Consider the following 27930-nt stretch of genomic DNA (forward strand, 5'->3'; position numbering starts at 1 on the left):
GGTACGAAGGATCTGAAGAAGGACAAGGTCCTGATGAGGAGGAAGTCGGAGCTGCCGCAGGACGTCTACACCATCAAAGCTCTGGAGGCCCACAAGAGGGCCGAGGAGTACCTGACAGCCAATCAGGAGGCTCTCTGACCGGGGGGGGCGGTCCCTTCTGAGCCTTACTCCGCCCCCCTCCTGTCCGTCTCTCTGGGGAGGAAGGTGAAGCCGTCGTGGAGAAACTGGTCTGGGGTCAGACCGGGACGGAGCTGACGCTGCGTTCAAAACAAACAAAAAAACAAACTTCTCAGCTCTGACCCCCGGTGGCCGATAACAAGTAGGACACTGTGTAGAAGCTCCGTCTGTCCCGCGTGGTGTTTCGCAGTGTGTCAGCGGTCATGTGACGATGACATCATCAGCTTCACGTCGCACTAACACCTTCATCTCCAAACACCTGCTGCTGTTTGTTTTCAGCCACATACACGAACGCCTCCAGGTGACCCGAACACGCCTCGGGCGCAGAGACGGCAGGTCCCTGAACGCATCGCCAACAGGCCTTTTCCACTACGGGAACTTAACGACCTGAAACCCGACGCGAATGCTTCGTCTCTGGCTCCGCTTCTGTTTCCGCCGCCCGGCTCAGTCCAGAATATAAAACCGTCCCCGGAGTGGAAACGTCCAACCGAGACTTTTCGTAAACGACGACGTCGCCTGAACGCACAGCTGACGGAGAAGACGAGATGAACAGTTTTTATGTTGTTCGGGCGTCTCACCGAGGACAGACGTCTCTATGGAAACGGCTCGGGAGTGTAGATGTAGTCTGGATGTGGACTCTGCTCAGGAGCTGGTGCTGAATCCAGCTCCAGATCCTGGACGTGTCTTTGTCCGTATAAACTGTAGCGCTCGCACGCCGTTCGGACGAGCGACGCCAGTTTAACTACATTTCCCAGTAACATTCAGGTGCCGTTGGTATTTCCAGACTCACGTAACATTTCCGGCGGTGCAGCAGCATCGCTAGATTTAAAACTATATTTAAGTGACTTCCTGTCACTGTAAACAAACGACACTGATGTTTAAAAGGCGTCGCGGGAACACGTCTGCGCTGACGAGGATCTGAAGCTTCTGGTCTGTAAAACTCGACGCAGGACCTCCAGGTTCTTCCGGGTTCAGGTCGTTAAGTTCCTGCTGTGGAAAAGAGCATCACCTCTGTCCTGCGACACCTGAACGCAGCGCAGATGAGCTCACTGACTCGCTCAGTCCTCCAACAGCAGCTTCGCCCCAGAGTCCCGCCCCCTCCACCTGACCCGACCAGTCACCTGTCCGCATGGATCTGAGGTGGACTCGAGACTGAAGCAGCTTCCGACGGACTGATGATGACGAGGAGACCCAGTGAATGTAGACGTCCAATCAGCATCCAGCAGAAGCAGGAGAGACGTTTGATTTCAACATAATTTTATTTCCTGTTTTGTTATTTTAGTGTTTGTCCATCATGACATCATCGACTTTTGACCAATGGCAGAAGTCGTTTGCACGAGGAAACGTTTCCTGTCCGAACGTCGGTTTTTATTTTGTCGTTCGTCCGCTGAAAAAACACAAAGAACAAAAACCTTTAATCTGAAAGTTTCTGTCTGTATGACGCCGCTCGCCGCTCGTCGGGTCAAAGGTCAAACGCCAGACTCCGCCACGGCGGGTTCAGGAGTTGTGGGAAATTATGCAAACTGTAAAAGAATATTCCTCTGAAGCGGTTTGAGTGTTTCACTGCGACTCTCGGGACGCTTTTACTCATTTTCACTCGTCAGAAGAGCCGCATCACTTCCTGCGTCTCGTTTCACTTTAAAGCTTCACGTGGACCGATCACAGCGAGGCTTTTATTGTGAAGCAGCTACAGGAAATGAGTCACAGAAGTCAGCGCTTCACTTTAACTTCAGTGAAAAGTGTAGAAGTCTCTTTGGGAGGACATTTGTCTTCATCAGGCAGCAGAGCGCTGACAGGAAGTGAGGTTGGCATCGAACCGGTGAGACCCGCAGGACACCGGGACGCCAGAAGGGTTATTGTCCTCTGGAGACTTAAAGGCAAATGACTGTATAATGTTCACTTATCAACTGCATCTATAAACATCAAACCTGTTACTGTACCCACCCACTTCCTGTCTCGGCGCTCCGAGTCGCCGTGGATTGTTTCCACGCAGCTGAGCAGTTTAACTGCGTTCGTAACGTCAGTCATCGAACTGTTCATTTAGTTTGTCCTAAAAACCCCGGACGTCCTCAGACGGGACGTTACAACTCGCCCGAATAAGAGCTGGGAGTGTCAGACGTTAGCGAGACGTTAGCGCTGATTAGCATGATTGTTTCTAAGATGGAGGTCAGGATCCTGATGACGTCACGCCTCAGAAACCGGCTCCGTTTCGAAATAATCTCAAAGTAAAATCAGACGCTTTCGTGTAACTGAGGGCTCAGATTCCCATGATCCTTTGCTGTCTTGGTTTTGTTTACAAGAACGTCGGATCTGTATTTGTTTCCTGCTGCGTCACATTTTGTGCCACGAAAAGTTTGAAACGAAGACTCATCTTGTTGGTTCGCAGCGACGCGACATTCGTTTGATGTCAAAGTGTTTAATAAACGCAGAATGTCTCCACATATAACGTTTATATATATATATATATATATATATATATATATATAATATAAGCGTTTACGTGACAGAAACAAAGACGCGACACGTCTTTAAAACTGTAAACATCTCAGTCATCGTCGACAGTGAAACACGCAGCGATGAAATGTTACAGCTGAATGTGATAACGAGCTGATTAATATTCAAACGCTTCATTCGTCTCCGTCTGTTTAAATGACGAAGCTTCACATTTTCATTTCCATGTAACCGTGTGACCTCGCCGTTTTACTAAACTTGTTAGCAATATTGTGTAAAAAGCTGAGCGGCGGCGGCGCGAGCGCGCAGGAACATTTACTGACGGAACTAAATATATGAAAAGAAAAGTTTCACTTTATTCTTCAGGCACGTTTGTGCGGAGACGGACGTTCTGCCTGCACTTATTGTTGTATTGTATATTGTCATGTATATTGACTCGTGGCCACGCCCCCTCATCAGGCCACACCCCTTGCCGTAACGTTTAAGCCCCTCCCCTTTTCTTTTTTTATTATGTTCTCGTCAGCTGGTTTTCGTTGCACGTGTGCTTCAACTCACCGTCGTGTGATTCGCTGTCCGTCGATGACCATTCCACTGGTGGAATAGCCCCGCCCACCTCTCTCGCCGCTGGACAAAATGGCCGCCGCAGGTTTTAACCGACAAAACTGAATGTTGGTCGCAGTGTAGTTTTAATTTGAGAGGAAGAGTTGTAGTCAGGAAGTAAAGAAAAAGGCTCATTATTAGTTTTTTACCAACGCGATGTTCAAGTTCCTGCGCACGTGGAGGATCGTCCACCAGGGGGCGGATCAGGTCCGGACCTGGTCCGGATCAGGTCCGGATCGCCTCTGACTGACTGACTAAACATGGAGACATGAGGTGACACAGCAGGAACCGCTGTCAGCTGATCAGTAACTGAATCTATCGTATCAAGATTTTTAGTTTTTATATGTCGGTTGAACTGCGGCGCCCCGGCAGCTCGCCCCCGGCCCCGGGCCCCCCAGGTCGTCCCCTCTGTCTACTGTCGCTATCAGATGAAGCGGAAATCCCCAAAAAAACCCTAGAAATCATTTGAACTGTAGTTGAACTCGACGTTTCTCTCTCAGACGTCAGCAGTTGGAACGACGTCCTCACTTTGCTTCGTGTTTCATCAACCTAACCGGCGAGTTGCGCGTTTATACAACACGCCGTAAAACTAAGTGTCTCCATGTTTAGAAGCGTCTCCGAGAGATGACTCGGCCCCCCGGTTCAAACGCAGGACAGGTGAGCGCGTTGGACGGACGCACGCGTTCGTCTCTGAGACGTCGATCGTTTTCATGAAATCAGTTAAAGTAGAATCTGAACCAAACGGAACGAAGACTTAAAGACGGCCTCTGATTGGTCCCAACAAACCTTCAGATTGTAACAAAACGAGACGTTTGTTTGTCCAGCGTCGACACGAAGGCGACGCGTGGCGGCGATCTGTCCACTCGAGTCCCGACACTCAAACGCGAACGCTGCTTCCTGTACATATGATGTATTTAATTAGTTAGAGCGTTACATAGTACGAGTCTGATTTTGTACAGATGTTCATGTATGTACAGAACAAAATAAAAAGAAATAAAGTGGACATGTTTGACAATCAAGAGTTTGTGTTTTCTACCAACAGATGAATTCATGTACAATCAAAACAATAATCATTAAAAGGCTTTAAGGTGGAATGTGACTTTGACCTAAATATTAAACATTTTACACTGAAAAACCCAAACAGGATGTTCACACCTTCATTTCTACAGAAGAAGAGAGCGTCTGCGATTATATACATTAGTCTGCTGATTGTTTGGTTCATAAAGGAAATAACTAAAAACAAAAACAACATTTTCACAATTGAGGAGCGACTTAAAAGTAATCCTGCAGCCATTTTCTATCGCAAGTCGATTATCTCGTGGTGATTCACTTGCTGTCTACAGAAACGTGCCGCGAAGGACGGACGCTTTAAGTTCCCGTTTGATCCCGTATCAGGCGACAGATACGGGATCAAATGAGGGACAAAAAGATTTCGCGTTTGTAAAAATGACGTTGAGAAATCACTTCAGTCTGAATGTGATAAACTGAGGCTACAGAAGGAAAATAAATGCTTTTGTGAACAGATTTAAGTGTGAAACTCAAAGTTCCCACGCTGAGTTTGACACTGAAGTTACATAAACACATTTAAGCTTCTGCTTTAAGAGCCAAACTCACGTTTTAAAACTAACATTTTGTGCTTTGACATAATAATACAAACCGAATCGTACGACACACGAGCTGCAGACGTGCGAAGAACGCAAACATGTTTTTGTTATTTTTGCCTTTTAAAGTCGCTGCTTTTGTGCAGAAATTAAGAAGTAAAATGTTTTTGGTTAACAAAAACACTTTATTAAATTAAGAAGATAAACTTGTGGACACATCTGGAACTGCTGTTCACGTGTTGGACGGTTTGACTCAGCAGGGAAAGTAACGTGATGCTAACGTTAGCTAGCAACTCGTAGCAGAAGATGATTCAGTTCCATTAAATATTAATGAGAAGAATAAAAAGTCTGAAGCTACATTTAAACAACTAAAGCTAGCTTAGCCAGCCAGCTAGCATTTACTGTTCATGATTGCCATAATGAACAACTGTTGTGCTAAAATTAGCTAACAAGCTACAACACGTTCAGATTGTATTGTGATGGTTCAAAGCTGCTTAAATGCAGTGTTTCCTCTCTCAGGAGCTAGCACTAGTTAGCTGAGGTTAGCTAACATCTCCCTAGCTAACAAGCTAATGTTAGCTAACTAATGTTAGCTGGCTTGTTAAACATGATCTCACTAGCTAACAGGCAGACGTTTGGCGCTGAAACAACAGAGCAGTTTTCTTTCTTTCTTTTCGACGAATGTTTATCAAACTGAATCATCTTCTGCGACACCGTGTTAGCGGTCCAGAGTCCAGCTGTAGTCCTGGTCTGGAGGTCTAACTGTTAGCTGGACCTGAACCCAGGTGGTTTCACACTGACCGGCTCACTGAAGCCGTCAGTTTGAAACTGAATGTAAATTAAAATAAAAGGGATTTAGTTTCGGAGCTGAAGCGGTTTATTGATTCTGAATTGATCCTGTTTTCAGCTTTGTGACGAAGCTTTTTAAATTCTATTTGGCAGAATTAGGAAAATGTTCTGATCTAGAAACATTTAATCAGTTTATTTGCATAATTCAAAATGACCAATGGTTTTCACTGGACGACGACACTCTGTGATGGAGAACTAATAAATCGGCTATTTATAGTATTTATTGGCCTAAAAGTCAAATTAAATATTTACTGAGTCTAAAGAATAAAGTCTCTTAGCAGCTTCAGGTTCAAAGTTTCATTCGTTGTGATTCACTGGTTCATTATGACGTCACCTTCGTCCTGTTTCCCGACCCTCTGGCAGTGTCGTGGTGCGTTCAGGGTCTGTAGGGGCTGTGGAAGCTGCGGTGGTGCGTTCAGGGTCAGTAGGGGCGTTCAGGGTCAGTAGGGGCTGCGGTGGTGCGTTCAGGGTCTGTAGGGTCTGTAGGGGCTGTGGAAGCTGCGGTGGTGCGTTCAGGGTCAGTAGGGGCTGTGGAAGCTGCGGAGGTGCGTTCAGGGTCTGTAGGGGCTGTGGAAGCTGCGGAGGTGCGTTCAGGGACCGTTGATGTTGCCCCTGCGGGTGAGGCGCAGGGCGCCGGAGCTCTGCCGGCTCTGCAGTGTGTTTTGGACCATGTCCTTCCACTGGTCGTCTGAGATCTCTGTGGCCCAGGACGGCACGCCAAGAGACGGCAACGCCACGGCCGCCATCGTCCTCTTCACCAGCTCCACGTGGTCTGCAGGGAGACACAGGAAGTGATGTCAGTGGACAGGAAGTACTTCGCTGTTAAAGTGTGTAGTTTGAAGAAGTATCAATAAAGTTTGTTATTATGTTTCCTATGTTGGGGGGGAAACTGTATTGATCCAAATGAGTTTTTTAAATCATAATAGTGTCAAACAACAAACAGTTTGTGGAAATTCAGAAAATGGAAAAAGATGATTTTAAAAAACTGTTTTTGTGTGTGTTGTAGTGTGTGTGTTGCTGTGTTGGTGTGTGTGTTGTTGTGAGCAGATTAAGGATTTATTTCGTTGCAACAGTTTAAAGACTAACAGACGGTTTTAGTTTGTTTCTGTCTCACGATGATCTAAAATCACTGTTTTTCTCAGTGGAGTCTGGTGCGCCGTAGCGCCCGTTTGTTTTGATGCTGCTGCTCTACAGCTCCTTTAATGAAATTCATTTTTCGACGACCAAGCGACGTCATCGCGCAGACTCTGGTCAGGAAGTTAAAACCTGTTTCTGGTTTGAAGAGAACCAATCAGGAGGAAGCAGACGCAGTACGGGAGCCTGTGAGGACACACGGGGGTCTGACCTGCGTCCATGGGGATGGAGGCTCGGCTCCTCTGGGCCGCCGCCCCCTCGGGGTCCTCCTCCTCATCGCTGTCTGGAGAAGGAGCTTCAGGGAGGTGGAGACCCATCACCTGCAGGACAGAGACAGACGGGCGATGATAAAACATTCAACGCAGCAGCACGACACACGACCAGCTGACAGGTGAGACAGCGATGATGTACAGTCCTGTCCTAACCTGTCCACTACAGACACCTGAGACACTTCATATCCTGAGATCGAACCTTAGTTCTCAGCTCCAAACACAAAACCAGTCACACCGTCAGTCACACCGTCATACAGTCACACCGTCAGTCACACCGTCACACCGTCAGTCACACCGTCACACCGTCAGTCACACAGTCACACCGTCAGTCACACCGTCACACAGTCACACCGTCACACAGTCAGTCACACCGTCACACCGTCAGTCACACCGTCACACCGTCAGTCACACAGTCACACCGTCAGTCACACCAGTCACACAGTCACACCGTCACACAGTCACACAGTCATACAGTCACACCGTCAGTCACACCGTCACACCGTCAGTCACACAGTCACACCGTCAGTCACACCGTCAGTCATACAGTCACACCGTCAGTCACACCGTCACACAGTCACACCGTCAGTCACACCGTCACACAGTCACACCGTCAGTCACACCAGTCAGTCACACCGTCAGTCACACCGTCAGTCACACCGTCAGTCACACCGTCACACCGTCAGTCACACCGTCAGTCATACAGTCACACACCGTCACACCACCGTCACACACAGTCACACCGTCAGTCATACAGTCACACCGTCCAGTCACACCGTCAGTCATACAGTCACACCGTCAGTCATACAGTCACACCGTCAGTCACACCGTCAGTCATACAGTCACACCGTCAGTCACACCGTCAGTCACACCGTCAGTCACACCGTCAGTCACACCGTCATACAGTCAGTCATACAGTCACACCGTCAGTCATACAGTCACACCGTCATACAGTCAGTCATACAGTCACACCGTCAGTCATACAGTCACACCGTCACACAGTCAGTCATACAGTCACACCGTCAGTCACACCGTCAGTCATACAGTCACACCGTCAGTCACACCGTCAGTCACACCGTCACACCGCCATACAGTCAGTCATACAGTCACACCGTCAGTCACACCGTCAGTCATACAGTCACACCGTCAGTCACACCGTCAGTCATACAGTCACACCGTCACACCGTCAGTCATACAGTCACACCGTCAGTCATACAGTCAGTCATACAGTCACACCGTCATACAGTCACACCGTCAGTCATACAGTCACACCGTCAGTCACACCGTCATACAGTCAGTCACACCGTCATACAGTCAGTCATACAGTCACACCGTCAGTCATACAGTCACACCGTCATACAGTCAGTCATACAGTCAGTCATACAGTCACACCGTCAGTCATACCGTCCAGTCACACCGTCACACCGCCATACAGTCAGTCATACAGTCACACAGTCAGTCATACAGTCACACCGTCAGTCACACCGTCAGTCATACAGTCACACCGTCATACAGTCAGTCATACAGTCACACCGTCAGTCACACCGTCAGTCACACCGTCACACCGTCATACAGTCAGTCATACAGTCACACCGTCAGTCATACAGTCACACCGTCAGTCATACAGTCACACCGTCACACCGTCAGTCATACAGTCACACCGTCAGTCATACAGTCAGTCATACAGTCACACCGTCATACAGTCACACCGTCAGTCATACAGTCACACCGTCATACAGTCAGTCATACAGTCACACCGTCAGTCATACAGTCACACCGTCATACAGTCAGTCATACAGTCACACCGTCAGTCATACCGTCAGTCACACCGTCAGTCACACCGTCACACCGTCAGTCATACCGTCAGTCATACAGTCACACCGTCAGTCATACCGTCAGTCACACCGTCAGTCATACCGTCAGTCATACAGTCACACCGTCAGTCATACAGTCACACCGTCAGTCACACCGTCAGTCATACAGTCACACCGTCATACAGTCACACCGTCATACAGTCACACCGTCAGTCACACCGTCAGTCACACCGTCATACAGTCAGTCATACAGTCACACCGTCAGTCATACAGTCACACCGTCACACCGTCATCAGTCAGTCATACAGTCACACCGTCAGTCATACAGTCACACCGTCAGTCACACCGTCAGTCATACAGTCACACCGTCATACAGTCAGTCATACAGTCACACCGTCAGTCACACCGTCAGTCACACCGTCATACAGTCAGTCACACCGTCAGTCATACAGTCACACCGTCATACAGTCAGTCATACAGTCAGTCATACAGTCACACCGTCAGTCATACCGTCAGTCACACCGTCATACAGTCAGTCATACAGTCACACCGTCAGTCATACAGTCACACCGTCAGTCACACCGTCAGTCATACAGTCACACCGTCATACAGTCAGTCATACAGTCACACCGTCAGTCACACCGTCAGTCACACCGTCACACCGTCATACAGTCAGTCATACAGTCACACCGTCAGTCATACAGTCACACCGTCACACCGTCAGTCATACAGTCACACACCGTCAGTCATACAGTCAGTCATACAGTCACACCGTCATACAGTCACACCGTCAGTCATACAGTCACACCGTCAGTCACACCGTCATACAGTCAGTCATACAGTCACACCGTCAGTCATACAGTCACACCGTCATACAGTCAGTCATACAGTCACACCGTCAGTCATACCGTCAGTCACACCGTCAGTCACACCGTCACACCGTCAGTCATACCGTCAGTCATACAGTCACACCGTCAGTCATACAGTCACACCGTCAGTCATACCGTCAGTCACACCGTCAGTCATACCGTCAGTCATACAGTCACACCGTCAGTCATACAGTCACACCGTCAGTCACACCGTCAGTCATACAGTCACACCGTCATACAGTCACACCGTCAGTCACACCGTCAGTCACACCGTCATACAGTCAGTCATACAGTCACACCGTCAGTCATACAGTCACACCGTCACACCGTCATACAGTCAGTCATACAGTCAGTCATACAGTCACACCGTCAGTCATACAGTCACACCGTCAGTCACACCGTCAGTCATACAGTCACACCGTCATACAGTCAGTCATACAGTCACACCGTCAGTCACACCGTCAGTCACACCGTCACACCGTCATACAGTCAGTCACACCGTCAGTCATACAGTCACACCGTCAGTCACACCGTCAGTCATACAGTCACACCGTCACACCGTCAGTCATACAGTCACACCGTCAGTCATACAGTCAGTCATACAGTCACACCGTCATACAGTCACACCGTCAGTCATACAGTCACACCGTCAGTCACACCGTCAGTCATACAGTCACACCGTCAGTCATACAGTCACACCGTCATACAGTCAGTCATACAGTCACACCGTCAGTCATACCGTCAGTCACACCGTCAGTCACACCGTCACACCGTCAGTCATACCGTCAGTCATACAGTCACACCGTCAGTCACACCGTCAGTCACACAGTCACACCGTCAGTCACACCATCAGTCATACAGTCACACCGTCATACAGTCAGTCATACAGTCACACCGTCAGTCACACAGTCACACCGTCAGTCATACAGTCACACCGTCATACAGTCAGTCATACAGTCACACCGTCAGTCACACAGTCACACTGTCAGCCCACCGGACTGGGGCTGAAAACACGGCCTCGCCTGATGCTGAAATGTATAGAAAGAGGAAGAACGATGTCGTGGACGCTGTCATCTGTCTCCGTCTCTGTTCAGGTGTGAACCAGTGAGTCAGCTGTTGCCGGGCAGAACTCACCTCTATCCTGTGCTGCACCTGCTGCAGCTGCTCGGTGTGGGAGGGGGCCTCCTCCCCCCTCTCCTCCCCCTCCTCCCCCGGCTGCTCGCCGCTGTTCAGACCGTCAGGGTCCTGGTTCAGAGGTTGGTAATAATATCCTCCATTGTTCACCTCCTCCTCCTCCTCCCCCTCACCCCCCTCCTCCTCCTCCTCCTCCCCTCCCTCCCCCCCACTCCACACCGGCGGCAGCAGCGCTCCGTCAGCCGGACGCTCTTCCTCCCCCAGCTCGTCCTCAGAGTTCGGTAAGACTCTCTCCGGTCCCATCGCTGAGCTCCACACTTCCATCCACAGACACACTGAGAGACAGACAGGTGGGGGGGCAGACAGGTGGGGGGGTCAGATGATGTTTGCCACACTCGCTTCCTGTTGCCAGTAGGTGGCGCTATGACTATAACTCAGTACTGACATGTGGAAGTCCTCAGGCTGCGCCTCTTATCCAGCATGTGACATTTTGGGCAGATCGGACAATGTACTCAAGTTACAACGACTTCCTGTTTCACGGCGAATAACGAGCCATCATGGCAACGGCTGTAGAGCGCTGGCCGCGCCCGATCGCTGCAGGACAGTTGTGACGTTCGTGCAAAATTTCAAGAGTTTCTGAGCATCCGAAGTCAAAGATGCGTCTGAAGGGGCGGAATAATAATAATAATAATAATAATCTGTTAAAGGGCCGGCGTGGAGGGTTTAGCGGCCTCTAGTGGTGAAACTGCAGTTTGCAGCCATGTGAACACCGCTCGCCTCGCCCTCCCCTTCCAGGTGTGGAGGAGAAACTACAGAAGTGAGAAACGCGACAGGCCCTCTCTAGAGCCGGTGTTTGGTTTGTCCGTTCTGGGCTCCTGTAGAAACATGGCGGTGCAACATGGCGGCCTCCGTGGAAGGGGACCCGCTGAATATTATATTTCTGCCCACAGCTGCTCCTGAACGTCGCACGCTGGAGCTTTAAACGGAGAAACTTGTGGGCCGACGAATCGATGATTAAGATGTCGGTCAGCTGCAGCTCTAGTCTGCTTTTTTTTTTGTCACTTAAAAGAAAAATATTAGAAAAACAGCAGAATCAGACTTTTAAAATCACGTTAATATATAAAGTTATTTAAAGATTAGAGCTCATTTTTATTAAATGTTGCTCCCAGCTTTCTGATTGGCCGGGGTCAGTGCGGCGTAATGTGATTGGCCCCCAGTTTACCTGCCTGCAGGTGTAGTTTAAAATGAAACTATATATTTATGTTTTTTAAGATTCCCGTCCTCAGCGGGAACCAATGAGCTCGCAGCTGAGCGCCGCAGACAGGAAGTGAGACGGAGCGGCGTGAAATATCAACATTACACGCAGCGCTCTTCCTCTGGACACTGAACCACCTGACTGGCTCCCAACCAATCGCTGCTCGTTAAAACCCGACTGACCTGAGGCCAGACGTCACCTGCGTTTTAGCCCCGTTCAGGACTGGACGGCCCCCCCGAGTAAAGCTCAGAGAGTCTGAGAGGAAGTCCACCAGGCACAGGGGGCTCAGTGTCGCCCCCTGTGGGGGGAAAACAGCAACTACATCTGTAGCTCTCGCCAACCGTCAGGTACCGGCGGGAGCTTTCTGCCCTCCGGCCTCAGGGGGCAGCGATGAGGCCGTTAGCGCGGCACTCTGAAACTTCCTTTGACTTAAAGGTGAGATTCAGATTTTATCTCAAGAGTTTCAGTTTCAGACTTTTGGTTGTTTGTTAAATGTCAGTCTGGTGAACTTCCTCTCCTCCGCTTTACTAGGGGGCCATCGGGGCCATCGGGGCCATCGGGGCCGTCAGGGGGCCATCGGGGGCCGTCAGGGGCCGTCAGGGGCCATCGGGGGCCATCGGGGGCCATCAGGGGCCATCAGGGGCCATCGGGGGCCGTCTCACAGGGGATCAGACAGACCTGAACCTGTCCTGGTGTGCTTTTCATTAGCTAACGTGTCTCCTCGCGTCTCAGCGAGGACGGAGCAGCCGAACGAGGTAATCCTCGGTTCCACAGCGTCGGGCTGAAGCGACGTCAGTTACTAACGACGTGCTGCTCCACCTGCTCCACCTGTTCCACCTGCTCCGCCTGCTCCACCTGCACCACCTGCTCCACCTGTTCCACCTGCTCCACCTGCTCCACCACCACCTATTCCACCTGCTCCGCCTGCACCACCTGCTCCGCCTGTCCACACGGAGCCTTGTTTAGGACGGACGGGGACAGTCAGATCATTAGTAATATTATTTCTGCTGCTGCTGTGTGAGGCTTCAGCTCTGCGGTCAGGTGATCATCTGCACACGTGGAGCTGCGTCACCTGACCGAACACTTCCTCTCTGATACACCTGCGTCTCCTCCAGGTGCATTTAAGGAAGGAAGAGCCTCCATGATGGCGGGGCGGGGGCATAAGTTAGCTTCCTGACAGAACCTGAGCTGCAACAATCAGTCCATCGATTGATTAGTCGATCGACAGGAAACTGATTCTGTAGCTATTTTTAGAATCAATAACTGGATGCAGTTATGTTTCTCTAATGTGTTTTCTGTCTCCAGCCGATCAGCTGATGCTGAAAGTCAGCAGCTGCAGTTAGAAAGGTTTTCAAACAGATTTTAGTTCACGTGATCATTTTAAAGAGGGGGCAATCTGCTCTGCTAGTGTATTCAGCTGTTTCTGCATTAAAGAGCAAGATGATAAACCTTTTAATAAACAAACAGGTCCATGTTTCAGAGACAGAAACATGGAGGGTGTTTGAGCTAGCAGCTAGCAGCTAAAGGACTACAGTCCGACAGGTAAACACACGGAGCCCCGGCTGCTGGAGCAGGCTGCCGGTCTCATTACCTCTCTGAGGAGCCTGACCGCCAGCAGGTACGTGATGATGGAGAACACCTGGAGCGGCTAACAGCTAATGAAGCTAACCGCTGCACTCTGTTGGTTTCTGACTAACTCTCGTTTTTTAAATGGTTATTAAACTCTCTCTCTTTTCTTCTTCTTCTTCTTCTGCTCCTTGCTGTTTTATCTCCGGAAGAGGAAGAAGAAGAAAAAGAAACCCTCCCCAGGTGAAGGGTTCGGCTTCTTACCTGTCTGTCGGGTCTGTTCCGAGCTGTTAGCCGCTGCTAGCTGCAGCTGCTGAGCACACACTTCCGTGTACGTCACGACGCCGCAGCACATACAAAACAGAACTTTATTAACAACATAAACACAACAATTTACAAGAAGAAGCGCGTCTCCGTCAGAACAACAAAAACAACAAAAAGAATTATAGAAAGAATAAATCAACAAACAATAAATACATAAGTTACAGTCCTGTTTTATTCTGTTTGACATGTTCAGACTTTATTTTGTCTCTTTTAGTTCTGTAGAATTTGGCGTTTGTCAACCTAAAATAAATAAACACAAATGAAATGAAATGATGGTTTTATGGAGCTTATTGATTCAACATGCTTCATAAATTAGTGGCCGCAAGAATAATTCATTGAGTTCAATAAACAGATTTCAGATCAGTAAACGAATCTTCAGTTAACAGAAACTTATTATATCTTATATCTGTATTTATGTTTGTGGTTATTGGCTTGATACGTGTCTCTGTATTTAACGCGTGAGCTTTAAGAAGCACCTGCTCATTCAGGTCTGATCCGCTTCAGACGGGATCCGCGTCGGTCCTGGACAGGGATCGGGATCGGGGAAGGTGTTCTTCTGGAACCTCCAGCTCTGATTGGTCACCTGGCAGGTCAGCTGACTCCCTCACTGAGGCAGGCCTCAGCAGACTCACCTGGACACCTGCGAGCAGCAGGGCGGAGCCACGCCCACCTCTGCTGGCTGACGTCACCCAGATACCGAACAAGTTCTGTTAGATTTTATATTTTTATATTTTATATTCTTTATATTTTTATCTTCTCTCGCTGTAACAAAGAGTTTCCCCTCGGGGATCAATAAAGTATTTCTCTTATATATATATTTATATATTTATATATTTATTTATATATTTATATATTGTATTTTATAATGTTCTTAAATAAGATAAACACATAAACTTTATTCAGGCCGGAAGCTGCAGCACATAAACAACACGTGACAGATTTATTAAGTTAATTAGATTAAATATGCAGAGAATTATCAGAGATCACGTGATCAGAAGGATGTTGTAAAATGGATCAAATAGAATAAATAAATGAAACAACAAATATGAAGCAGATTAAAATTCTGATCAATTAATCCAAATGTTTTCACCGAACACAGCTGGTATGAAGCGCAGGCTCTTATTTTGAAAATCAGGACCGGACGTTGTATTAAGGGGCTGCTGTTGTTGTTTGTGTCATCGGGACAGACAACAGCTGATCGATCAGCAGCAGCTTCCGATCACCGATCAATAACTGCTGTCACCGATAAACACGAGCGCTGCTCTGACGTCTCCTTCTGCACGTGACGACACGACCGAGCGCTGAACGAGGCTGTGACGTAACAGCCGCAGAGACCGTCTATTGGCGGAGAGGCGTCACTCTGATCAGGATCGATCAGGTTTGTACTAAAAACAACAATTTCTATAAATCTGCAAATAAGAAAAGTAAGAAGATGCAGCAGACAGCAGCCTCTCTGTTATATATATATATATATATATATATATTATATTTATTATTATATATACATATATAACTATATATATTATATATTATTATATATATAACTATATATTTATTGTTCAGTGTTTAATATTGCAACATTAAGTGCACAGTTCAATATAAGGTTCATCTTGCTGTGAACAAAAATACATTAATATTTTATAAATAAAGTTTTTACTGCTTTAAACATAGATATAGATATAATAGATTTTTCTGCTAAATGGATTAAAATAAAACTAAAATCTCTCTACAGTTAAAAGTATTTTTGTTATTTATTGATTTAATCACCTTTGCTTTCTTTGTCTTTAGAAATGTTTATAATATGTAATCGATAAACAATCTGCATAGATTATTTAGATTATTGTTTCATTTGTGTATTATTTATTTATTTTATTAAAATCCAATAAGATTAAATGTACACAAGTTTAAACAAACAAATCATGGTTTGACAAAATAATCTCAAGGGCCACTTACTTGATTTTTCCGGAGCTTTCGGCCACATACTGCTTCATTGAATGAAACATTTTAATATAATATTGATCAGATGGATGAAGTCCGTGTAATGTTTGGAACGTGTTCTGTCTCACTGTTTGATTATTGATGATCCGGATCGTGTGTTTGACGCCTCTCCGGCTCCGGGAAACCGGGCGGAGTGAGCCCTCTCCGCCGCCTCTCCGCTCTCTGGGTCTCATAGTAACGGTCACCTGCAGAAACACACCGGGACTCACGGAGCTCACACCGACCGACAGACCGACCCCCTGCCCGGCTCCGGGACACCGACCCCCCGCTGCGCCGCTCCGCTGCAAGCCCCTCTGCTGCTGATCGCACCCGATCGATCGATACCGGGACCGATCGACTCTGATGTCCGCGGTGGATCAGAACCGGCGCGTGGCCTGCGGCGGGATCAGAGGCACCGGAGCAGCGAATGATGACATCAGCGTGTGAAAGTCCCGATCCTCCGCGCGCGAGCTGATCGATAAGTTATCAGGTTAATTGATCTCCTTATTGCAGCACCAACCTGAGGTCATAACTGATCAGCTGATTAGTCTGATCAGCTGATCGTTCCAGACAGATCAACAGAGACCTGCTCATCAATACTTCAGCTTAATTGATTATTGATTAGCTCCAGTGTGTGTGTGTTTTTACTTGAACATATTAATGAATCATCTGAAATTGATCAGCTGACCAGCCCCATCATGATAGGCACCTATTGATAATTGATCAGTAACTGATCAGCTTATTTCTGAACAATGAGAACAGGAGCTATTGATCACAGAGAGAAAGCTGATCAACTATTTATCTCCAACTTATTTATCAATAAGTTTATCATTGTTTATTTGGTGCATCACATCTATTGATCTATCTTTCAATAACATTGATTGATCTTGTATCAGCAGCAGGTAACAGATCACTTTAAAGATCAATAGAGTATCGATACAGTAGAAAATGTCGGTGAGCTCCTCTCTGGTTACTCTGTAGCTGTTAGCATCTTAGCATGCTAATGTTAGCATGTTAGCATTAAAGTATCTCCACGTCGCCCCCCTTCCAGAAAAACTGGACCAGACTTTAATGATGAAGTCTGAAATCCATCTTTAATTATTTAAAACATTTAAATAGAAATATTTTCCTTCTCTTTCAGTCTCATGGAGTCAGGACGCGGTTAGCTTAGCTTAGCATAAAGACTGGGAGCAGGGAGAGACAGTTGCCGGATTATTACACAGTTTTTCGTCTCCTGCAGAGAGTATCTGTTGTTTCACAAACTGCTAAAATTACTGGGGGGGGGGTCACGTTGTCTTTCTGCCGCAGCTAGTGGAACAGAGGCTAGACAGGAAGTGATGTCAGGACTTTAGCTCTCTTCACAAATGATGGTGACATCACCTGGCACCAACCAATGGGAGGTAGTCAGTTCAGCGCCTGCTTTTCACCAGAAGAGGTCAGACTTTTTGGGTTTCTCTTAGATCTTGTTCAGTTTCTGACAGTTTGTTTTTCCCTCCACATATCTCCAGGTGTTCCAGTGCTCCCAGTGCTCCCAGTCCTGTCCAGGATGCTGCCGGCCTCCATCCAGATCACGGGGGAGATGCTCTCGGCGGCCGAGGTTCAGGACATCTGTGAGAGCCTGAAGGAGGACAGCGTCCGGCTGCTGTCCGTCCGCGGCTGCCAGCTCTCGGACCGCGACTTCGCACGCGTCTGCCGCAGCGTTGCAGAGTCACACTCGCTCGCTCAGCTCAACCTCAACCTGGGCGTCGTCTCCAGCATCAGCCGGACACGACACCTGGCCGACGCCCTGAAGACCAACCGGTCCCTGCAGACCCTGTTGTAAGTACAGAGAGCTGTTTTACCATATAACGTACTGACGAATCCTAATGGTTCAGGTGACCTCCCTGACGAAAAGGTCACAATGTGATTGGTTTGTAAGGCTCTGTCCCCGCCCCCTCCAGTCTCCATGGCAGCCCGCTGTTGGACGCTGGCCTGGTGACCTTGAACTTGGCCCTGTCGACCCACCCGGCGCTGGTCTGTCTGGATCTGGGAGACTGCATGCTGGGAGACGAGGCTCTGGGTCTGATCTGTGGGATGCTGCCACCCGACGGAGCAAAGTCAGGTAAGCTACACCTGAACCCCCCAAGACACCAGGTTTAGATCTGACTTCTGAAACATGTTTCTGTTTGATCTCTGCTGTGGTAACAATCTACCAAACTAGAGGCCTCAAATGTACAAGTGTTGACAACAACACCTTGACCACCTGGTAACACTATAGTTGCCTCCTGGAAAAACCCCGGCAACCAGCCCAACACTCTACCAGTGGCCCTAAACACTCATGCAACCACCCTGAACATTCAAGCAAACGCCTTAAACACCCTAAAACCCACCCAAACACTCTAGTCACCGCCTAGCAACCTCCCAGAACAACACAGCGTTTACCTGGAACCACCCTGGAACATCTTGGCAACCACACGATAACCACCTAGGAACACCACCGAAACCTCCTCCAACACTTTAGCAACCGCCCTGAAAACTCATGCAACCATGTAGAAACATCCAAGCAACCATCCAGAATAACACAACTACCTGGTGCGACCCTGGCAACTGCCTGGAAAACCTTGGCAACCACATCAACACTACCTAGTAAAACCAAAGCAACCATCCTAAACACTCTAGCAACTACCTAGCAACCACCCAGAACAACACAGCAACCAACTGGTATGATTGTAGCAACAGCCACTGCCTGGAAAACTCTATAATCTGCACCTAACATCCTAGCAACACCCACAAACCCTCTAGCAATCACCTGCCATTACCCTAGCAGCAAAAATGGCCTGGAAAACTACCTAGCAACGCCATGGTAACTTCTTGGAATAACCGAGCAACCACTCTGAACACTCAATCGACCACCTGTTAACATCCTAGCAAGCACACAGAGCAACACAGCAACCACCCTCACAACTGCCTAGAGCACCTTGGCAACCACATGGAACACCCTAGCAACCACCTTTAACATCCCACAAACACTCTCACAACCACCCTGGACACTTAAGCAGCCCCCCCCCAGTATTGCCCTAGAAACACCAACTGGAACAACTTGACAACCACATGGAGACCACATGGTAACACCATGGTGACATGGAACACACTAGTAACTACTCTGAAAACTAACAATCACCCAGAGCAACACAGTAACCACTGTAGCCTGGCAAACACATGTAAACTACCTAGTAACATGAAGGCAACCCTCTGGAACACCATAGAAACCAGCCTAAACATCATAGCAACAACCTAGTAACCACCAGAACAAATAAATAAAAACAAAATATAGTACAAAATATATAAATAAAAAATGTGCACACCCAGAACAACACAGCAACCACCTGGCACCACCTACCAACACCATAATGACCCTTCTGGAGCACCGTACCGACCGCCTGTCAGGCCTTTCCAACACATGACACTACAGCAGTCACCTGGCAATACTGTTGTCTCTGTTGACCAATCATAGACTTCGTTTCAGACATGTTTCAGGTGTAACCTCTGAGTCTTGTGGTTTTAATTTCAGCTCTGAGGTCTGACTCACTTTCACGAAAAGTCTCTTCAGCGAAGTCAGACGCTAAGTCAATAAAAGAAACATCAGATTTGATGAAATGAGAAACTAGAAACCATATTTTCACACTAGTTCATATAAATCAGATGAGCATGAATCAGACTGTAGCCGAGCAGCGGCTCTGATGAAACGTCTGCAGTTTAAAGGAAGCTATTCAATAACGCTCAGAAGACATTTTGTCTCCTGGGACTCGGTTATTTCAGGCTCAAATAACCTGAATTCATCAAGCTTGGACACACATGCTGTCGCCACCCGCCGAAGGATTCGGGAGGATTTAACTCTTCACTTTCAGATCCACGAGGACAGAGTTTATGATGGAAGCAAATCACGACCATAAAGATCTGAATCTTATAAGCAACTGAAGACAACTGCCACTGAATTCACACACATATATATATATATATATATATATATTCCAAAAATATGTTGTTGTGCCTGAACAGAGATGTTGGGATTTAATAATAACTGAAGTTGAAGTTGAAGTCTGTGCGTGTCTGCAGGTCTGAGGGAGCTCACTCTGAGTGCTAACCCAGGAATCAGCTCCAAAGGCTGGGCTCGACTCGCCATCGCTGTGGCTCACAGCTCCCAGCTCCGAGTGCTCAACCTGGACTACAACCCGCTGGGTACCTGCACCACTACACACCTCATCCTGAAGATGCTTCACAAAACAGGGAAAAAACACATATACAGATGCAAGAAAGAGGAATATTAAAAACAGAAACTGAACTGCAAATAAATGGCAATTATAACTGTAGTTGAGGTTAAAATATAAAACATGTGGGAACTCACCTTCCATTTAAAAAGCAGGTGTGCACGCGGTAAACTCATTTTAGTTAAGACCTACCTGGTTTTGGTGATGGTTAGCTTAAGAGACGGGTGGAGCATGGCCACAAGTAAAAGTCAATAGAAAACTCCTCTAATGATAAAACATCTTATTAAAATAAAATAAACTAAATGTTTACAGCCGCTAGCTGCAGGTGGAGCTGTTGTTAGCTAACTGACACAGCTAGCGTTAGCATGCTAACACCTGAGCCGTTCAGAGTGAAAGAGGCGATCTGGAGCTCGGTCGACGTCTCTGACCTGAAACCTGATAAATGCTGTTTAATAACGACGTCGGTCTGGAAGATTTTAAACTACATTTCACTGAAATAACACAACATGAGTAAATAACGTCAGTTAGCTTAGCATAGTCAGATATTTCCTCTCATTATAAACTGTATGAATGCTACTAACTGACAGATTTCTGCGTGTCTGAAGACAGAAATAAACTAACACATTTGCAGATTTCTCTTTCAGCCTCTGAAGCTGTGATGTTTGGAAGTTATGCTAGCTGCTGATGCTACAGTGACTTCCTGTTTACATAGCTGCCTGCTCCTGATTGGACGGCGCTACAGATGTTTCCTAGCAACAGATTTACTGAAGTCTTTACTAGTTGAGACGTTTGTTCAGTTTTATCGGTGCAACCTGGTTTAGTGAATCACTGTCTGAAACTAGTTCGTCGTTAGTGAGACTTGAAGGACTGAAGGATCCACGAAGACCTGCTGGTCCTGGTTGTGAATGTCCTGGTTCTGTTTCCAGGTGATCAGATCGCCGGGATGCTGGCTGTTGCCGTGGCGTCCAGCAGAACCCTGGAGGTGCTGGACCTGGAAGGAACTGGACTGACCAACCAATCAGCACAGGTCAACCAATCACACGTCTCATCCCTCCTCCTCCTCCTCCTCCTCCTCCTCCTCCTCCTCTTCTTCTTCTGTTTGATCATCAGTGTCACTGTCAGTGTTTCTCAGGGAGCCAGCAGTCAGTCAGCTGTCTGTCCAGCAGGGGGAGCCGTTGATCTGAACATCCTACAACACTGAAAGCAAACACACACACAACCTTTCCTCTTACCTTCACTTAAACCTGATTCCAGTTATTGATACCAGCCAGCATCATGAGTTTACTGATCAGCTGCCAGCACGCTCGCGTTGTCAGTTACAAACATCGTCAGATCCATGAATGAAGTCTGAACGTGAAATGAGAAGAAACGGTGAAACCTGGGAGTTCTGATGGAAGCGTCAGCAGGAAGTTAAAGAAATATAAACACAGAACAGAAATAATCTCCGAATATTAAAGTAAGGCTGAAAATGAGTGTGTGAATAAATACATATGTGCATATGTCTCTAGTATAGAGGGAGTATTTATAGGTTTTAGTCTGATGATGAACAAATATTAATATAATAATATTCATATTATGACCATGTGATGCAGATAAAAAGCTAAAGCGACTGTAAAACTGTTTCTGCTGCCAGAGAAATATTATATATATTAATCGTGTGGATTATTTTCTAATGAAAGACAACAGAGTCGAGTTTGAATTATTAATCTTCATCACAGAGTCTCCTCATGTGATGGAAGTACAAACATCGACAGTCAGGAATCCGGTCGGGATTCAAAGAAACTTTATTTAAACAACTTTAATCATCATCTTGAATTTAGAGTCATAAACTCTGTTTGTGACACCTGCAGGTCCGAACAGCGAACTGATTCTACTGATCTCTAATCATATTTATTGATCTTTATTATAAACTCTTTTGTCAGGATCCTGTAGGAATGATGTCACTATGTTTCCAGTGATCTGGTTGGTCAGTAGTCGGGCTGTTGATCCTCTGAAGTTAACCCTGGTGTTACATTTGATTTAGTTTAATTTACTCTTCGATATGATCTTGTACTTTAATCTTTCTCAAGGGTCACTAACTGTAGTTTTAAATGCATGGATCTCGTGTTGAAAGCTGAAGATGAAAGTTGAGTATTTTACCGCTGATATGTCATATATCTGCTAACTGGTTTAGTGTTTTAGTTCAGTGGGAGAACAGGTGGTCACTGTACCTGTTCCACCTGTGTTGCTGTACACAGGTACGTCCTGCGTGACATCAGCTTGTGACTGAATGTTACCAAACTTTCAGACTGAACTGTCAGCGGGAACCAGACCTGAAAGACAAATCCAGCCGGTCCTCACAGAGATAGACGAACACACACAGTCAGAGCCTGAGGCTGAGTGACCTGCAGACCTTCACTCCTCCTCCTCTTCCTCCTCCTCCTCTTTGATCAAAGCGTCTCCTCCTCATCAGCTCAGATCTCTTCAGCCTTCACTCTGTGAGGGAGGAAGTCCTGCAGACTCTGAACAACTCCGTCTCCGCAGCTCCACGGAGCCTTTTAGCCTCTTTTAGCTGCTAGTTTTGGTGTTGCAGCACATTTCCGGTCTGGTTCAGTCTCAGTGGTTCTGATGAAGCTGCTGAACTCGAGCCGCTCAATTGATACGTATCAATAGTCGCAATAAGCAATATCAATAATATAAGAAAAGACAAGAATAATAATAAGTATCAAAACCACAGTGGAAGAAAAAATTAACAGTAAAATGTCTTCAAGAACCTAAAGTGAAAGTGTCCATTGATAAATTATGTTTACATACAGAGCCATTCAGATGAAAAACCTTGTATCTCCATTTTTACACATTTCCTCAGATTGAGGATCACATGACGCTCCTCTCCATGTTGAGTAAGTCCTCTGTGACGGTTCAGATCACATCTGAAAGTCTTTGTGTCATCGAGCTGAAAACAAGACTTCAGCCATATTTATCTCGTGTTGAATGTAAAATGTAAACCTGTAACTCCAGTAAAAAGTAAAAAGTACAATATTTCGCTCTGAAAAGGAGGAAAAGTAGAAAACATTCCAGTAAAGAACCAGAAACCGGCCTGAAGGACCAGACTGGAGGAGATGGACTCAGGTGGGTCTCACCTGTGGTGTTTGTGTTGGACGAGTCTGATCAGGATGACTTCAGTGATTTGATGAAGACAGGCAGGCCGGTTCAGGTCCAGGTCCAGGTCCAGGTCCAGATCCAGGTTAGGGTTTGGGTGACAGAAGCTCGAAAGCAAGTTTAACAGATCAGGCCTCGGGCATTAAAGGGTGAAATTCATGAGCTTCTTTTGTGCATGAATTAAACCCTGCAGATAGTGAGCGTTTTGTTCCAGTTGTGTTTTTAAAGACGGGAATCGATCTTTGTCTCGCGGCTCAGCAGCAAAACAAACAGGACAGTAATATGCTGAAAGCCTCCCTGCTGTGATCTAATTACAGTGGATTTATCAGTGAAGTCTGGCAGCACAGGCAGAGAGCTGACAGGTCTGGACTGTTTGTAGAGAAACAGCTCGAGCTGCTTCATGGTTATTTACAGTCTCCCAACTCTTAATAACGTCTTTTCTACCACCAAAAAAACTAAATTCAAGTATTACTTTAAATTATTGTTTTGACAAATCATTGTACCAAAACAGCTCTTATTAGGTCCTCAATTATATTCGAATGAACACTGATGCAGGCAAAACTTCTGTTCTGGTATCTTTAGATCTCATTTTACAGGTGATCACACCACATTGTCGGACAGGTGGAAAACTGGGATGGACTCTCTGGGGCTTTCTGAACTAGTCCAGGTCCTACTGACAGGACAGGAATAATTTTATCTCCATTGGCACAACATGTGGAGTTCCACAAGGATCAATACTTGGCCCACTTTCTATTCCATCTGTACACGTTGCTGTTAGGACAGAGGTTTTAAACTACATACTTACTGTATGCAGATGATAACCCAATCTACATTTCTCTTCCTCCAGATGATCCCCACTGACAAACTGTGTCAGTACATTAAATTAATGACGTAATGACTTTATCTCTTTATCTGTAAAAACTGAGCCAGGCCAGATGTTTGGGTGTTGTCTTTGACTCTAGATCTAAAAGTAAGCGATCATATTAAATCAGTTACAGCATCAGCCGTTTATCATCTCAAAATATCTGATATCTAATTGATTGTAATGTTATAATTTCTATAGCTTTTTAATGTCTTCTATTCAGTGTCTTTCATTTATGTTTATTTCATTCATTCAAATATTTATGATCTGTTTTGCCTCTCAGCCTGTCTGTGCGGCTGTAATGTGAATTACAGGGGATCAATAGCCTTATCTAAATAAATCGCCTTTCATTTTTAGCCCTTGTTTTATCTGGAGTATTAAAAACGGGAGAAAAAGTATCCAGATAACAATGTGAATTTAAAAATATCGCTTGCAGCAGAGCCAGCAGGTCTGTTTCAACGTTTGACCCATGTTGTATAAATGACGCTTTGTATGTTTTGAATGAAGGCATTATAAGAACTGGATACTGGACTCCAAGATGGTGCCCAATCCATTGATTGCTGCAAATCCATTGAAATTAAATGATTTTGCCACAGAAATGCATTTGAAGCTGTTGTGACTCGGGCATTTTGTATAAATAAAGTTTTGTCTGATGTTTTGAATGAAGGTGGTCTCTGTGTCCAGGTGTTCTTGGACATGGTGGAGAACTACCCGACCAGTCTGCGGGTTCTGGTCCTGGCGGAGAACGACATCAGTCCGGAGCTGCAGCAGCAGATCTGTGACCTGCTGTCTGAAGGAGAGGACGACGACGACAGAGAGGCCACGCCCCTCCAGTCAGGCCCCGCCCCCAGCAGCGCCCTGCTGCCAATCAGAGACAAGTACCAGCCAATCAGAGACAAGTACCAGCCCCCCGCCTGGCTCCCCCACAGCAGTAAGGGTTGAACACTCTCCCCTTGTCCTCACCTCTAGACTGTCCCCTGTCCAGACTGTGCCTCCTTACCCTCCATACTGGTCCCCCAAAGACAGCAAGACTGGTTCAGACTGCACAAAACCAGTACAGAACCAGTACAGAACTAGTAAACTGGGTCCAGTTTACCATACTGGTTTTATGGGTCTAGTTTATCATGCTGGATCCAGTGGTACAGGATACCATACTGGTTCTACTGGTATAAAATCACATACCTCCTGGTACTGTTTATCATACTGGTTCTACTGGTCTAGTTTACCAAACTGGTATTAGTGTTCTAGTTTTAACTGAACTGATGCTGTGCTCACGTCAGCCTGGTTCTGTCCCAGTTGACCCAGTATGACCCCGGTCTGTCCCACTGTGCCCAGTATCAGACTGGCTTGTCCCAGCTGACCCAGTATTAGCCTGGTTCTGTGGTGTTAGGTGTCCTCAGTGACAGTAGGAGGTTGTGTGTTCTGTATAATAGAGGTCTAAGTGTGAATCTGGTTAAACTGGTTTTATCTAATCCCAGTTAGTAAAGAATATTCTGTATTCCCATTCCTAATAGTAAATATTCAAATGACTATACCTATTGAAGATCTGCTCTTCTTCTGTGGTTCCTCTGTGAGTCCATGCAGCTGCACGGCCTGTATGGAAGTTCTGGTCTGGTCCTGGTCCTGGTTCTGGTCCTGGTTCTGGTCACAGAACTGAATAAATTCTTCTTAAAGGCCTGGTCACGTCATCATTTAAAATGGCCAATAAAATGGCCGAACTTCAGACATTAAGACCTGGTGTTTGGTTCTCGACGCTTGGTGGTGTAGTGACCACTCACAGGGCTAGTTGGTGAACTACTGTAGCCGCAGAGCTAACCACTAACATGCTAGCCAGCCGGGCTACTGCTAGTCAGTCACAATAGCTTCTCTCCATTCCTGCTGGCATTTTGTGTTTAGGATATAATTTCAATCAGTAACTTCATTCAATAAAGACTTACTGAAAAGGGAAATAAAGCTAACAAGCTTGCTAAGGGTCAGTTAGCAAGCTTGTTAGATTAGCGTGATCGCTAACAGGACAACAGGTGTCCACAGTGTATTAACAGCTGTATCAGCATGAAGTCCTCCTGTCTCCTGACTGTGTGTGAACCAGGTCTCTGTGGTGGAGCAGGTTCCGCTCTGACAGAGGAGCTTCAATAAAACTGGATGGTGACACGCGGCTAAGCTACGATAGCTTCCTCCATTTTGGACAAGACAGCTTTCTGTTGGTCACTGGCGCAAATTTGCGGGTCAGACGTCACCAAAGTTGAACTTGACTTAAAAAATGACTTCACCCCCTCGAGTGAATCCACTGTAAAGAATTGAATTAGTCTTTTTAAATGCTGACGTGACCGAGCTTTTACGAGGACACTTTTACTTCTAGAGTTTCTTTTAATGAATAAAAACAGAGGAAACACTGAAGCTTCTGTTTACATGTTTAGCCATCGTAATCATGTATATATTTAAACATTTTCCAAATCAGTTTTTAGATTGATTTCCTTTAAAGGGTCTTGATGCTACTTTCATGTCTGTATGCTAAATGTGAAGCTACAGCCAGCAGCTGGTTAGCTTAGCTTAGCATAAAGACTGGAAACAGGGGGAAACAGCTAGCCTGGCTCTGTCCGAAGGGAACAGAATCCACCAACCAGCAGCTCTAAAGCTCCCTGATCAACACGTTCTATCTGGTTTGTTTCATTTGTAGTGAAACTGAAGTGTAAAAACACACGTTGTGGTTTTATGGGGAGTTATTTTGACTTTTCAACTATTTTTTAAACGTTTAAATAAAATAGCTGGCTAAGCATTGAATGTGATGCTCTCCGCTGGTTGATTTCTGCAGCAATGAACTGAAACCAATGGCTGTCTGGTGGAAGGAAATCGATCTAAAAAGTGATCAATAGTTTGGAAAATGATCAACAGGATGTGAAGTTACAGAATTCATAGTCGATGGTATTAAAACATGCAGACTTGGTGGTCTGGCCCTTTAATCTGGTGTGAAGCTAAACGTGTCGTTCTTTAACCCTACAGACTCCAGCCCCCAGATGGTCTTGCTGACATCAGGTCTAGGTGAGAGCTTATTGGCTGAGACTGAGATGTGACCCCTCCCACAAACACACCCACTTCCTGTTAAACTATTTTAACTTTATTCTCTTTTTAGTTTTTTGGTTTGAATGTTCCTGGTTTGTTTCTCTGCACTGCACATCTCTGGGTTGTCCGATCACCTGATGGCTTGCAGCCAATCACATGCTCTGCATGGTTTGATGTAGCACCTGTACATAGACTTTAACAGAGTGAGAGGCGGCACAAAACCTTAACACACCAAGTGACTTACAGACAGGTGTTTGTTCAGCAGGTGTGTTTCTGATGAATGTACGTTCTGCTCTGTTGGTTTGTTCTGCTGCTCTGATGTCACAATAATAAAATTGTTTACAGCTTCGTAAGAACCGACGACTCTGATTGGTCATTTGCTGTCAGTCAGCAAGCTAGCACTGCTAACGATGTTAGCTAAAGCACAGTGTGAAAGCGGTGGACTGAATGAACCACATGAGTTTATGGGATGCGATGTTTAACAGCCTACATTTGAGTGATGGATCTTAAAGAACTAGTTCAACATTTTGGAACATAGTTATTCGCAAAAAGTGTCGGCTAACAAAGCAAAACTTTATTTTGATTCTCTATGGTTCATAGTTA

General features: G+C 46.3%; 3 protein-coding genes across 12 annotated transcripts in view; 2 read left to right on the forward strand and 1 right to left on the reverse strand.

Moving 5' to 3' along the window:
- ppp2r5d (protein phosphatase 2, regulatory subunit B', delta) overlaps nt 1-4243 on the forward strand; it is a 30780-nt gene extending 26537 nt beyond the window's left edge. For all 6 annotated transcript variants that reach the window (XM_044213520.1, XM_044213521.1, XM_044213523.1 and 3 more), the window contains exon 17: nt 1-4243. In XM_044213520.1, the coding sequence (XP_044069455.1) occupies nt 1-138 (138 nt within the window). In that variant the 3' untranslated portion in view covers nt 139-4243.
- Nucleotides 4123-16039, reverse strand: mea1 (male-enhanced antigen 1). Of its 3 annotated transcripts, XM_044213530.1 has the most exons (5): nt 15997-16039; nt 13984-14043; nt 10899-11233; nt 7024-7132; nt 4123-6450 (listed from the first exon to the last, which is right to left on the reverse strand). In XM_044213530.1, exons 1-5 carry the CDS (start codon nt 16022-16024, stop codon nt 6269-6271), a joined length of 714 nt encoding a protein of 237 aa, XP_044069465.1. In that variant the 5' UTR covers nt 16025-16039; the 3' UTR covers nt 4123-6268. The 3 variants fall into 3 exon arrangements, with proteins under 3 accessions (XP_044069465.1, XP_044069464.1, XP_044069466.1); XM_044213529.1 differs by lacking the exon at nt 15997-16039 and having other exon boundaries at nt 13984-14118; XM_044213531.1 differs by lacking the exons at nt 13984-14043; nt 15997-16039 and adding an exon at nt 13745-13934.
- Nucleotides 15187-27683, forward strand: lrrc73 (leucine rich repeat containing 73). 3 transcript variants are annotated; one of them, XM_044213527.1, is made up of 8 exons: nt 15187-15421; nt 16217-16510; nt 17529-17838; nt 17961-18121; nt 20116-20238; nt 21194-21294; nt 24952-25198; nt 27268-27683. In XM_044213527.1, exons 3-8 carry the CDS (start codon nt 17567-17569, stop codon nt 27336-27338), a joined length of 975 nt encoding a protein of 324 aa, XP_044069462.1. In that variant the 5' UTR covers nt 15187-15421; nt 16217-16510; nt 17529-17566; the 3' UTR covers nt 27339-27683. The 3 variants fall into 3 exon arrangements, with proteins under 3 accessions (XP_044069462.1, XP_044069463.1, XP_044069461.1); XM_044213528.1 differs by having other exon boundaries at nt 16233-16510; XM_044213526.1 differs by lacking the exon at nt 15187-15421 and having other exon boundaries at nt 16074-16510.
- The last annotated feature ends 247 nt before the right edge of the window (nt 27684-27930 follow it).

This window comes from Siniperca chuatsi, linkage group LG11 (assembly GCF_020085105.1).
Source record: "Siniperca chuatsi isolate FFG_IHB_CAS linkage group LG11, ASM2008510v1, whole genome shotgun sequence".
In the NCBI taxonomy this organism is placed as follows: domain Eukaryota; kingdom Metazoa; phylum Chordata; class Actinopteri; order Centrarchiformes; family Sinipercidae; genus Siniperca; species Siniperca chuatsi.

Excerpts from the sequence above, each read along its gene's own strand:
- lrrc73 (XM_044213527.1), top strand. The coding sequence starts at position 17,567 with ATGCTGCCGGCCTCCATCCAGATCACGGGGGAGATGCTCTCGGCGGCC. Across the intron at positions 18,122-20,115 it reads ACCCGACGGAGCAAAGTCAG|GTCTGAGGGAGCTCACTCTG; the intron begins GTAAGCTACACC and ends GCGTGTCTGCAG. Across the intron at positions 21,295-24,951 it reads TGACCAACCAATCAGCACAG|GTGTTCTTGGACATGGTGGA; the intron begins GTCAACCAATCA and ends CTCTGTGTCCAG.
- mea1 (XM_044213529.1), bottom strand. The coding sequence starts at position 14,074 with ATGTGCTGCGGCGTCGTGACGTACACGGAAGTGTGTGCTCAGCAGCTG. Across the intron at positions 11,234-13,983 it reads GGAACAGACCCGACAGACAG|TGTGTCTGTGGATGGAAGTG; the intron begins GTAAGAAGCCGA and ends TCTGTCTCTCAG. Across the intron at positions 6,451-7,023 it reads CTCCATCCCCATGGACGCAG|ACCACGTGGAGCTGGTGAAG; the intron begins GTCAGACCCCCG and ends GTCTCCCTGCAG.